The 12,405-nt window shown below is 37.7% G+C and overlaps 1 protein-coding gene across 1 annotated transcript in view; it reads right to left on the reverse strand.

Moving 5' to 3' along the window:
- Window positions 1–1,558: 1,558 nt before the first annotated feature.
- The window catches only part of ENPEP (glutamyl aminopeptidase), an 86,131-nt gene continuing 75,284 nt past the window's right edge, over window positions 1,559–12,405 (reverse strand). The window contains exons 18-20 of the mRNA XM_079774382.1: window positions 11,458–11,598; window positions 3,560–3,638; window positions 1,559–2,266 (exon numbers count right to left, since the gene is read on the reverse strand). Of these exons, the coding sequence (XP_079630508.1) occupies window positions 2,114–2,266; window positions 3,560–3,638; window positions 11,458–11,598 (373 nt within the window). The 3' untranslated portion in view covers window positions 1,559–2,113. The remainder of the gene's footprint in view (window positions 2,267–3,559; window positions 3,639–11,457; window positions 11,599–12,405) is intronic.

Consider the following 12,405-nt stretch of genomic DNA (forward strand, 5'->3'; position numbering starts at 1 on the left):
AAAACCAAGTTAGTACAGTAGCAAGTTGTGCTTGGCACAGGTCTATTGGTCATCAGCCTTTTATTTTATTTTCTAAGAATTTTTAAATTGATTTTTTTAGAGAGAGAGGAAAGAAGAGGAACAGAGTGAGAAACATTGATGTGAGAGCAGAACATCAATTGAACTGCCTCCTGCACACCTGCTACCAGGGATAGAGCCCTCAACCTGGGTATGTACCCTGACAGGGAATTGAACTGGCAACCTTTTGGTGCCCAGGAAGATACCCAGCCAACTGAACCACACCGGCCAGGGCTGGTCATCAACACTTTGAAAACCAGATACCGTTTGAGAAAGGCTTGATGGGCCGGTGGAGTAATTATGGCAAAGTGTGCAGAGCTCTTTCCGTCGGTAAAGAGAACTAACCAGTTCATTCTCAATTTTAGTGCTTAAAATAAAATGAAACAGATTGACTTGTAGACAAGTTGAAATCTTTTTTACTTATCATCTGATATTTTTTCTTTAAAAATTAATTTCTTACATAAAGCAGAAAGATAAGCCATCCCACTTCTCTATTTGCATACTTGAAACAATACATACACTTCAAGTGCTGGTTTGGATTGTGGTTAATTTGAAGTTAGAGTTTAAATCCCCATGAGCACACTGATGATTTATGGTGCTGATGTGTGTTTTTTTTCCTTCTGAAGTAATTTAAAATAATATTTTTAAAGTTTTGGTCTGGAAATCTCTTCCTTTTTATTATTTTATTTCTTCCCAGTCTATATTTGAATATTTCAATTTAGCTGTGTGGATTGAGGAATGATAAGAGACAGCAGTAAGAAAGTTTGAGAGAACTCGATTAGGGCATATTATTATGTAAATAAAGTCAAAGCTAAGATTTTGATAGTTTTCCTGTGCTTCAATTACCATCAAGCCAATCTTAGATTATCTTATACTTCTGAAGGTTCCAATAAATTTAGATTTTCTAGAGATAGCAGATTGGATCATAGTAATTTAACCATCTTTTCTGCTTATTGGACTTAAATTGTGGATCAACTAGGCATCAAGTACCATATTAAACATAACTGATGTCTTTAATCAAGTTACGGATATAAATTTGATCCGTGCTATTCTGTATGGATTAGGATAGGGGTTTATACATAAATGTTACTATAAGAAGATGTATCTTCCGATATGCAGAGTCATGCTGGAGATATCCATGAGTTTCCTCATTTTCACACTTAGATTGTTAGGTTAGGTTGAAACTAAATTCTAATTCCATGTAGTTTTATAGAACAATCGGCCTTTGCTTCTTCCTGACCAGTTTCCAATTATTTCGCCCTTTTCCTCTAAAATCCATGGAGCAGAGTTAAGCACTATCTTCCCTGTAATTTCATAGCATATTTGAGGGAGCTCTGCAGAGAATGGGACAAGTTGATACAGCAGTAAGCATGAAAAAGGCCGAGTTCTTGAATCATAGTTGCATTGTGCTAAATTATTTGGGGAGCAATGCAGCTGTTATTATTCAAGAGTAAAGTGACACAGCAAAACAACATATTTTTTTTCAAGGTAATCATTCAGATTTATTTTAAAAAGGAGAGGAGGGTTCTCGTTGATTTTATAAGAGCAACGGCAACAGTCAGCCATTTCTTTGGCTAATTCATACAATTCTTAAGTAAAATTTAAGCCCAGTTACTTTGGTAGGATTTAAAGGAATAAGACATATGTGAATAAAATGGTATTAGATCTGTATAATTCTGAATCATAAGATGAAGTTTAAGATGGTAATATTGGTCCCTCAAATACTGGTATTCAAACTTTAAAAATCAATCAAGAGAAAAGATTAGTGGTGTTTCTTTGGCACTAAAAATGTAAAGCTAAGACCAAATTGTTCTATTTTCACAGACTTAAGATACAAAGAATGATATTTAAAGACATTTAAAATGGCTATTAAATTCTCTTCCATTGGTAAAGAATCTCCTATGAAGTACACTTAGAAGAAATCCCTGAGTACATTCCTTAGCGAAAGCAGTATCTGTGTATAAGGTTCCCTCCACAGTGCTTGCAAATTGGGTCACCGAATGCTTAATATAGTAGAAACAAGACATTTACAGGATTAAAATGATGTTTGAACACCTTATCCACTCCTGGGTAATTCCAAAAACCATTCGCTTATACTCTTTCTATTTTGCTTTAGCCATTCAATATTGTTTTTCACTGTTTCCAGCGCTTGCTCCCTAGGTTTCTCTCCTGCTCCAGCTTCTGGATATTTTTTGAAGAAACTCTCCATCTATAAAAGAGAGGGAAATAATTAAGGAAATCATTTTAAGCACAACTATTCTTCTAGAATTTTATTTACAAAACTGGACTTGTTTGCTTCCTCCCTGGAAATTCAGTATCACTACACAACATGGAGATGCATCTTTTGGTCCATCATTTAGATTGAGCCTGCCTCTCAGAACAGCCATAATCATCCATGGCTTTTGGACTCCTGACAGCACGTCAAGCCACTAGAGACTTCAACTTATTGGGGGTGGGGGGTGGGGGGTGGGGAGGGGAAGGGCAGCATAATAGCAGTTGGCATGCCCATTCCTGCGTCTGCTGGTTTCTTTATTTTCCGTGCGTGCCTCAGGGCACTCCTTGGAAGATCTGGTCTGTGGAATGATGGCTTTGCTTAGCCTTTCATTCCAGGGGGCAGGAACATTTTAATCTACTTCCAGTTCACTTGTTAAGTGAACTAAACAAGTTTAAAAATATATATTTTTATTGATTTCAGAGAGGAAGGGAAAGGAAGAGAGAGATAGAAACATCAATGATGAGAGAGAATCATTGATTGACTGCCTCCTGCATGCCCCCTACTGGGGACAGAGCCCGCAACCCCAGGAATGTGCCCTGACTGGGAATCGAACCCGGGACCTTTCAGTCCACAGGCTGGGGCTCTATCCACTGAGCCAAACCGGTTAGGGCTGAAAAAAATATTTTTTCATAAAAAAAAAAAAATCTTTGTTAAACCTGGTTCTAGCCTTCCAATTTCCTCCAAAACTCTCCCCAAAACTCAACTCTAGTATAATTTACTATTTGCAAGAATAAGAACTACTTTGTTTCTTAACACAGAGAAGAATGTTAGCATTCCAATATCTAATACACAGAAAATCCATACAATGTGTCCAACATGAATATACATTGTTTTCCCTCTGGGAACTGACATGTTTGAAACCTCAAAGCTTTGGGTTAAGTTTTGAAATTCCAAAATGATGAATTCTGAAAAAAATCACATCTCGACCAACTTATTCCAGGGTGACTTTTGCCAGGAGAGGAGAGACATGCTGTTCATGTGTTATAAGCAGGATGGTTTCACACAGACTTCTAAAGCTCACCTTTCTCAGATTTCAAACTTTGTCTGTTTCTCGATTATTTAGATTTTTTTCAGTTTAGAAAAAATAGGTATACATTTAATTAGATATAGGGATTATTTCTTTATCCTTGTCTTCTCTGATCTTAATTGAGAAAATACCGTCTCTGATTTTTAGAAAAGCTACTTTTGTCACTTCTGAGATGAGTCTAGAGGAATCTGTCCCCATACCTGCCAGAGCTGGAGTTCGGTGTTGAATGGCTCTGCTATTGTGACAATCCGGCCAAGGGTTCTGTCATTGAGTGTGAACCTGAAGAGAAATTTAGGGGAGTAAAAGGGAATATCAGTACACAGAACTTTACATTTTTTCTCTGGATGCAAACATTTGCTTTTCATTTTGTGGGTTTTGTAAAAGTAATTTTCAAAGTGAGCAAAACATTTAATTTAAAATAACTCTATTCAGGAGAAATTCTTTGTAAACTCTGCACTTCTTTGTGTAGGTAGATTCACACCAACTCTCCCAGTGTGGTAGACTGTTTGTTGTTGTATTACCCAAACCAGTTCTCCTTTCTTCTGTACACACGAGAACCCAGCTAGAGACGACATTTCTCAACTTCCCTCGTAGCCAGGTGTAAACAGGTGAACCAATTATTATCAATGGGACACAAGCAGAAGTGATATGTTCAACTTTCCTCTCCTTGCTTAAGTGAAAGAAATTTCTTGCCTCAGAGCTCTTGGTTTTTCCCCCCTCCTCTTTCTCCAAGTTTCAACCACACAGTTAGGATAAGGCCCTAGGATTCAAGGAGCAAAACCACCTAACAACTTGGAATGCTCACTTCAGGAGACTAAACTGAATGAGAAATAATTACTTGTATCATTCCAGCTGCTGAATCTCTATGTTCTGTTACAGCGGGAAAACTCTACCACCTTTACATTAACTAATACTCTATGCATCTTCCTGCAATTACAGACATTTGTATATAGGCTATTTTTTATTTTTGCTTTAGAAAAGCTTTTTAACTACTTGCATATTTTGGTTAGGATCTGTATCAGCCTGGCTAAGGAAAGAAACGTGAAGCTAAGTGCAAAAATAGAACATTATTTCTATTCTTGTACCTTTCATATTTTCTTTTTAAAGAGCAAGAATCACCAATTTTCTTACAGACCATAACACCAATGATTGTGATATAATTCAGCATCTCATAACAATTAATCACAGTACAAGAGGAAAAACAGCCACAAAAATGCATATAAAATGTGAACCATTGAAATGTTGGGAAAGGATAAAATAAAATATATGAATAGATAAAGAAGTCAACTATCAGTAGGAGAAATTTTACATTAAAAATGATTACGTAGCAAAAGCAGAAACCAAAAAGATGAAAATTGGTCACATTTGTTGCATACACGCTTTTCAAAGTTTTATACTAAAAATGCCATAAAAATAAAAGTCAAAATGTATTACTTTGTTGTAAAAAGAGCAAATATTTTCACTAAAAATTAAACCCTTTCCCTTGATCTGGTGTCTCTCTCAATTTCCTTCCTCTCACCTCTTCATTTATAGTCAAATATTTCTCTACAGTCCTCATCTCCATCTCCTCACCACTCATTCATTTGCTTTAATTTAGATTCTCCCACCATCATTCCACTGAAAAACTCCTTCTAGAGTTATTATGAGATTTTATGCAAATAAATCTAATGAGCATTTTTTTTAGTCTTCAGTTTACTCAAACCTTAAGTAGCATTTGACAAGGAACTATAATGTCCTTGTAACAATTTTCACTTTAGCATCTCAAAAGAGAATCAAAAACATCACATATATACCCTGGCCGGGTGGCTTAGTTGCTTGGAGTATTGTCCAGTCCATCAAAAGGTTGTGGGTTCCAGTCAGGGCTCATACCCAAGTTTCGGGCTCAATTCCCAGTTGTGGCCCAAGAGGCAACCCATTGATGTTTCTCACACTGATGTTTCTTTCTCTCTCCTTCTCTCTCTCTCTAAAAGCAATAAAAACATATCCTTGGGTAAAGGTTGTTTGCTTTTTTTAAGTATCATATATAAAAAACTGAACTTATTGCTCTTAGAACCAAAGCCCTGCAAAGCTTGGCCTTTATCTTTCCTCTTTTCTGATAGTAAGTACTAGTATTCAGCCAGGAACGCTTCACCCTCTGTTCACCTAGTTAACTCCTGCCCTTCCTTCGGAATTCAATGCAACATCACTTCCTTAGGGAAGCCCTTAATCTCCAATTTCTCTGGACTTGGTTGGTTTTCCCTTTATACTCTCTCAATGTGCTTGAACCTCTTCTGTTTGTAATTATTACAATTTTAATTGTACGTGTATTTGTGTGATTCTTTACTTAGTATTGGTCTCCAACACTAGATTCTAAGATCCATGAGAACAAGGAATCAGAATTATTTTTTCCTTACCATTGTATCTTAATGCCAAGCACAGTGTCTAATACATAGTTGATGCTGATAAGATTTATTGGATGAGAGAAGTATAATTAAAAATTAGATATCAGGTTTCATGTATTCTAATAGCAAAAATGTTTTAAAATGACAACACTGGCTATTGGCAAGGCCTAGAAAAATAGGTCAATTTATTAGTAAATTTTTTCTGGGTAACAATTACTTCCAGTATCCTAAAGAAAATGTCAAGGACATTAAAAAAGAATGAAAAGATTCAGTTTCAAAGATGCTCATCAAAACAGCCTATCTATTAAAAGAGTAATATGCAAATTGACCGTATCTCCGCAAGCCACGCCCCACCAGCCAATCAGGAGCAAGTATGCAAATTAACCCAACCAAGATGGCTGCGGCCATGGAGCGAGCAGGAGGCTTGGGTTTCCTTGGCAATGGAGGAAGCCAAGCTTCCTGCACACCCTGGAAAGCCTAGGACTCCACTCAAGGCTACAAAGTTTCAATTATAGAAGATAAATAAATCCCAACATAAATGGCTGCCGCCATGGAGCAAGCAGGAGGCTTGGCTTTGCTCCAGGCTACAAAGTTTCAATTGTAGAAGATAAATAAATCTCAGATACCAGGGCCTCCACTTGGGTCCCTGGGGGGCATGGCCAGTCTGCAAACCACCACAGGCCCCTCGCCCAGGCTGCCCCACGCCCCAAGGGAACCCCCATCCTGATCTGGGACACCCTTCAGGGAAAACCAGCTGGCCCCCACCCAAGCACCAGGCCTCTATTCTATCTAATAAAAGAGTAATATGTAAATTGACCATCACTCAAACACACAAGTTGGTTGCCCCCATGTGGATACAAGATGGCCACCACAAGATGGCCAGCAGGGGAGGGCAGTTGGGAAGGACCAGGTCTGCAAGGGAGGGCAATTGGGGGTGATCAAGCCTGCAAGGGAGGGCAGTTAGGGGGGACCAGGCCTGCAGGGGAGGGCAGTTAGGGGAAAACAGGCTGGCAGGGGAGCAGTTAGGCATCAATCAGGCTGGCAGGGGAATGGTTAGGGGCAATCAGGAAGGCAGGCAGGCGAGCAATTGGGAGCCAGCGGTCCTGGATTGTGAGAGGGATGTGGTTAGGGGTGATCAGGTAGGCAGGCAAGTGGTTAGGGGTGATCAGGTAGGCAGACCAGCAGTTAGGGGCGATCAGGTAGGCAGACGGCCCCTCACAGGGCTGGTCTTGCCCCCCAGCAAGCAGTTAGGGGTAATCAGGTAGGCAGGCAGAGGAGGTTAGGGGTGATCAGGCAGGCAGAGTGGTTAGGGGCTATCAGGCAGTCAGGGGAGCAAGGGGTGATCAGGCAGGCAGGCAGGTGAGTGGTTAGGAGCCAGCGGTCCCGGATAGCAAGAGGGATGTCCAGCTACCAGTTTAGGCCCGATTCCTGTGGGATCAGGCCTAATCCGGCAGTCGAACATCCCCCGAGGGGTCCCAGATTGGAGAGGGTGCAGGCCAGGCTGAGGGACACCCCCGCATGCACGGGGCTTCTAGTATGTATAATACGATTCCATTTCTGTAAATAAATAAATAAACAGCCATAAAATATGACCCAAGAAAAAAAGTGAAATTTTAGTGTGACAACAGGTTAGTAGAATTATGGGTGGTTTTTGCTTATCTGCATTTTGTACAAAACAACATATACTCATAATAAGAAAATAGGGACTTAGGGAGATGGGATACTGAATGAAAGAAGGTAAAGAGGTTAGCCAAAAACATATAAGCATAGCCCATGGACACAGACACCAGTGTGGTAAAGGATAGAGGGAGGGGGAGGCTGGGGCTGGGTGGAGGTGGATAATGGGGAGGAAAATGGGGGGCATCTATAATAGTGCCAACAATAAATAAATGAATAAATAAATAAATAAATGTATTTAAGAAAGGAAAGTTGCTGTCATGATATCCTACAGATTAAAAGAAAGTCTGCTAATTACAGGTAAGAAAACATATTATTAGTAACCTTCCATAATTTCTGTAATATTTGTTGTATTTTGTTCTTAGAAGCTAAAAATTAAAGGATATATTTGGGAACTAACAATGAATGGATTGAATAAAAACTACAACTACCTGTATAAATATTAGAAGTATAAGAACAAAATATGTTCATTCCCAATAAACCAGTACCACATAAAGTATAGCATTTAAGGAGAAATATGCTATATACTTATTATATTGATTACTTTTAAAACTAAAATAAGAATTTAATTATATCTTAAATATTTTGAAATATAATTATATAAAAAATAATCTTCTTAGACTTAATATTTACCGAAGTATTATTGTTTCCCAAAATAAATGATTTTGATACACACAAAACCTTTATTAAATTATTTTGCTTGTGAGATAGTGTTTAAATGGCTTTAGTCATATTCCATTGACTTAATATTTCAGCTATAGTCATAAATTAAAATCATACTTTTTCATACCACACTACTGATTTATTGGGTTCACCCAACTTCACAGTTTCATCTAAGAGTTTAGTGAAATAAATAAAAGCAAAGAATAAGTTCTGAAGAATCTTTGGAACTTTGTGGTTAAGTCTCAGACTGGAAAGAACATTAGTGGTGTGGCCATCAATTGTCATAAAAATCACATGACAAAAAATTTATAAAAAAACCAGCTTATTTATTTTAGAATGACAATAAATTGCTCATAAAATGGAGGCAGTAAATCCACTCATTTTGAAGTCTGGAAAATGTTCAAGAGTTTAGAAATAGTTGGATAAAACTTGGCTAATTTATGTTTAATTTGTCATATCCAATTTTAATGGGATATTTATTTATTCAAACTAGCCATAATTAATTTGGACATTGTGTGTGTGTCCAACATGTGGTTATTACATAATTTTATGCATTAGGCTATTTGAAATAATACCCAATAAGAATTAGATCACTAGACTATGAGGAAATACTAAAAGCCTTAGGTGAGGGTTTTGGATCTAGCACTAGAAATTGTTTATCAATTAATTTTCTTGAAAAAAATTCAGTATTATGTCTAATAAATTTATTTTAAGGCCAGATGTTTATGACTTTTTTGGGGGGACTTGTGCCTGTGGGGTTTTTTTGTTTGTTTGTTTGTGACTTTTATGGCAAGGTAACACCTGATTTTATTTGTGTTTTGTTTTTAATATTTTTTATTGATTTTAGAGAGGAAGGGAGAGGGAGAGAGAGAGACAGAAACATCAATAATGAGAGAGAATCATTGATTGGCTACCTCCTGCATGCTTCCTACTGGGGATGGAGCCCACAATCCAGGCATGTGCCCTTGACCGGAATTGAAACTCAGGACCCTTAAATATGCAGACCCACGCTCTATCCACTGAGCCAAACTGGCTAGGACAACACCTGTTTTTTTCTACTTCTTAATTTTTTTAAAGAGGAATAACAATGAACTAATTTTTAAAAATGAAAAATGCATTATTTGAAATAAATTACACAGAGCTATTTAAATAGGCCTTGAGAAATACTCTACTTAATAAACAATTTGCAAAATGAACATAATTTACTTATCTTTTCACAATAATTCAAAAGTAAACATTATTCTTTATCTACATAGGTTTCTTGTAGCATATACCAAAAGTTTTATAGTCTTTTCAATTAAAACAAAATACACAGTATTTGTCAGTAGGCATATACCTTTCAAAATGGAAGGTATTATATTGCATAATATGAAATGTTACCCCCAGATAACATGTTCTGAATATGTAGATTTATTAATTCTAAACCAAGTATTTTATTGAAACAACTAGAGGCCTGGTGCACAGATTCGCGCACCAGTGGGGTCCCTTGGGGATTGGGCTGATATCAGCTCTCTGACATCCCCCGAGGGATCCTGGGTTGCAAGAGGGCTCAGGCCAGGCCAAGGGACCCCACTGGTGCATGATCGGGGCCAGGGAGGGACCACAGGAGGGCTCCAGGGCGTGTCTGACCTGTCTCACCCAGTCCCGATTGGCAGGACCCCAGCAGCAAGCTAACTTACTGGTCGGAGCATCTGCCCCTGGGCGTCAGTGCACATCATAGTGACCGGTCAAATGGTTGAACGAACTGTCAGACATTTAGCATATTAGGCTTTTACTATATAGTGTAGAGGGCCGCCTGGGAGGCACCTGGGCATTTCTTTTAATTATTGTCAGCTGAACTCAGGGTGTAGGCAGAACCACGCCCTGGGAACATGCTCCCCAGTGAGGCTGGACATGTTAATCAGTTCTGACTTCATAGCAGCCCAGGTGTCAGTAGGGGCGGGTCTAGATATGTAAATCCAGTAATGCCTGGGCCTAGTTAAGAATGCAAATAAGCTCCTTTGATCCTAAGTTTTGGTGTTACTTCCTGGATTTTGGGGATATGAAATAAACCTGCTGTGTGGCTCAGGGTCGTCATCGTTGCAGAAAGATGGCGTCCCACCCAGCTCCCAGCTTCAAATTTATCTCTGTGTCTTCTCTCTTTATTTCTAATATTTCTCAATCCCTGGCCGCCTCCCCTTAGAACCAGTTTGTTCAACTCTCTTTCAGTGCGGGACTCGGAAAAGAGAGATCCCCGCCATGTTTGGCCCCCGCCGCATTCAGGCCCCCGCAATATATGATTATAAACAGATGAACAAAGCATCATGTGTGCATGCTCATGCATCAATCGATCTTCATAGAGATGGATGAACTATTACAATCAATCATTGCAAGAATAGAAAAGGCAAAATATTATTACAAATAGGTAAAAAGCAATGTAGATTATCTTGGTTGAGAGCTAGAGATTTCATCTGGATCTTAGAAGAATAAGAAATGTGAATCATTCTAATGGCACTCTGGTGAATTGTAGTGTAGGAAAGAGAATACAAATAAAAGTTATCATCGTAGTTAATATTTCTGATAAGGCAGTCAATTAGGCAGTGCTGAGGGGAAGACAGATGAGATTAGAAGGGGATAAGAGAGGCTATTTCCTGGTGTGGGAATTATAGACAGTGAAGTTCTTTTGGTCAATGTTTTTATATTTGCTTGGGATACATAACCTATATTCTATTTTATACTCTGTAAAAGAAATATCTTTTTAATGGAAATAAGCATTACATTTAGAGGATCAGGACCAAGAATAGTAATATTTCTTTTGGATGGGGCTGAAAAAATAAAAAATTGGGGAAAGCATCTCTTTAGTTAACTTGCTATTTTACATTTTAAAACTCTCATTGCCTGGGAAGTAGTTTCTTCTTAAGAACTTTTCAAAATACCTAAAGTTTAGTTATCTGGTCAAGGGAGATAAAAGCTACCATTTATATATGCTCAGTAGGATATAGGGCTCAATGTGAACTCAGGTCCAGGAATTCTTTTTTAGTTTTCATTAAATATTCATTGAGAACTAAGTATGTGCCTGGCATTATGCTAGGTGCTATCACAACAGGCAGAATTATATTAACTTGTTTTAACCAAACTAAAAATAATGTGATTTAGGCATCTCTTCAGATTTCAGAATTCTATAGATCCGGTGGAAACAATACTTTCCAAAAAGAAATTATGCTGAAAATTACTTAGTGTATTGCTTCCCTGGAAGGGGAAAAATCCATGATCCATTACCTCTGGTGATATACTATTTCAGATATTGTATAGCTGTCAGAGAAAGTACAGTAAAGAGAAAAAGAATTGTAGATAGTATCCAACAAAGAGCACAACAAAACATTATCTGATCATCCCACCTGTTGACTAGATATTCCCAGTTGAGCTGTATCCAATTCCAGGCCATGCTCTTCCCATAGCTGTTATATGAGATATATCGGATGACTGTAAACACATCCTGACTTTTAATAAGGTTTGAGTCCTTGAGCAAGTCCAAATACCTAAGAGAAGCCAAAAAATTCAAAATGAACTTTTAATGTTCACCCTTAGCTGAATTCCAATAGAACATAGCTTTCATTCCTGTAATTCAATTCTTGAGGCACTAAGCAACAAACTTAAATATGACAAATAAGAAAACACAATTTAAAATTTTCTAAAATATTTAACTATTTTTTAAAGAAACAACCTATGATTTTTGAGGACTAGTGAAATGTAAGCTACAGGAACATTAAAACTTGAATTATTTTGAAAGTATTAAAAACAATATAAAAACACAATTTTAACTATTAATTATTTGTGACAACATGGGTAAATCTTAAGAATATCATGCTAAGTGAAATAAGTGAGATAGAAAAAAAACAAGAACCATATGATTTCACTTATACGTGGGATATAAAACTGAAAGCAACAAATGAACAAACAAATCAGACAAAAACTCATAGACACAGACAACAGTACGATGGTGACCAGAGGGCTAACAGGGTGAGGAGGGGTTGTAAAAGGTAAAGTGGGCCAAATATATGGTGACAAAAGATTTGACTTTGGGTGGTGGGCACACAATGAAATATACAGATGATGTACACTTGAAACCTATATAATTTTATTAACTAATACCACCCCAATAAATAAATAACAAAAATAAAAAATAATAATTGGATCTATGGAATAGAAGCACTTTGCCCACTTACAAGTATTAAAAAGAAGCCAGTAAGTCAAGAGAAAGCATTTATAGTCTAACCAGAGGCCCAATGCACAAAATTCGTGCAAAGGGCTCAAACCTCGCAGCCCCAGCTTTGTCTGGAAGGTCG

The sequence above is a fragment of the Cnephaeus nilssonii genome (genome assembly GCF_951640355.1).
Source record: "Cnephaeus nilssonii genome assembly, chromosome: 1".
Taxonomy (NCBI): Eukaryota; Metazoa; Chordata; class Mammalia; order Chiroptera; family Vespertilionidae; genus Cnephaeus; species Cnephaeus nilssonii.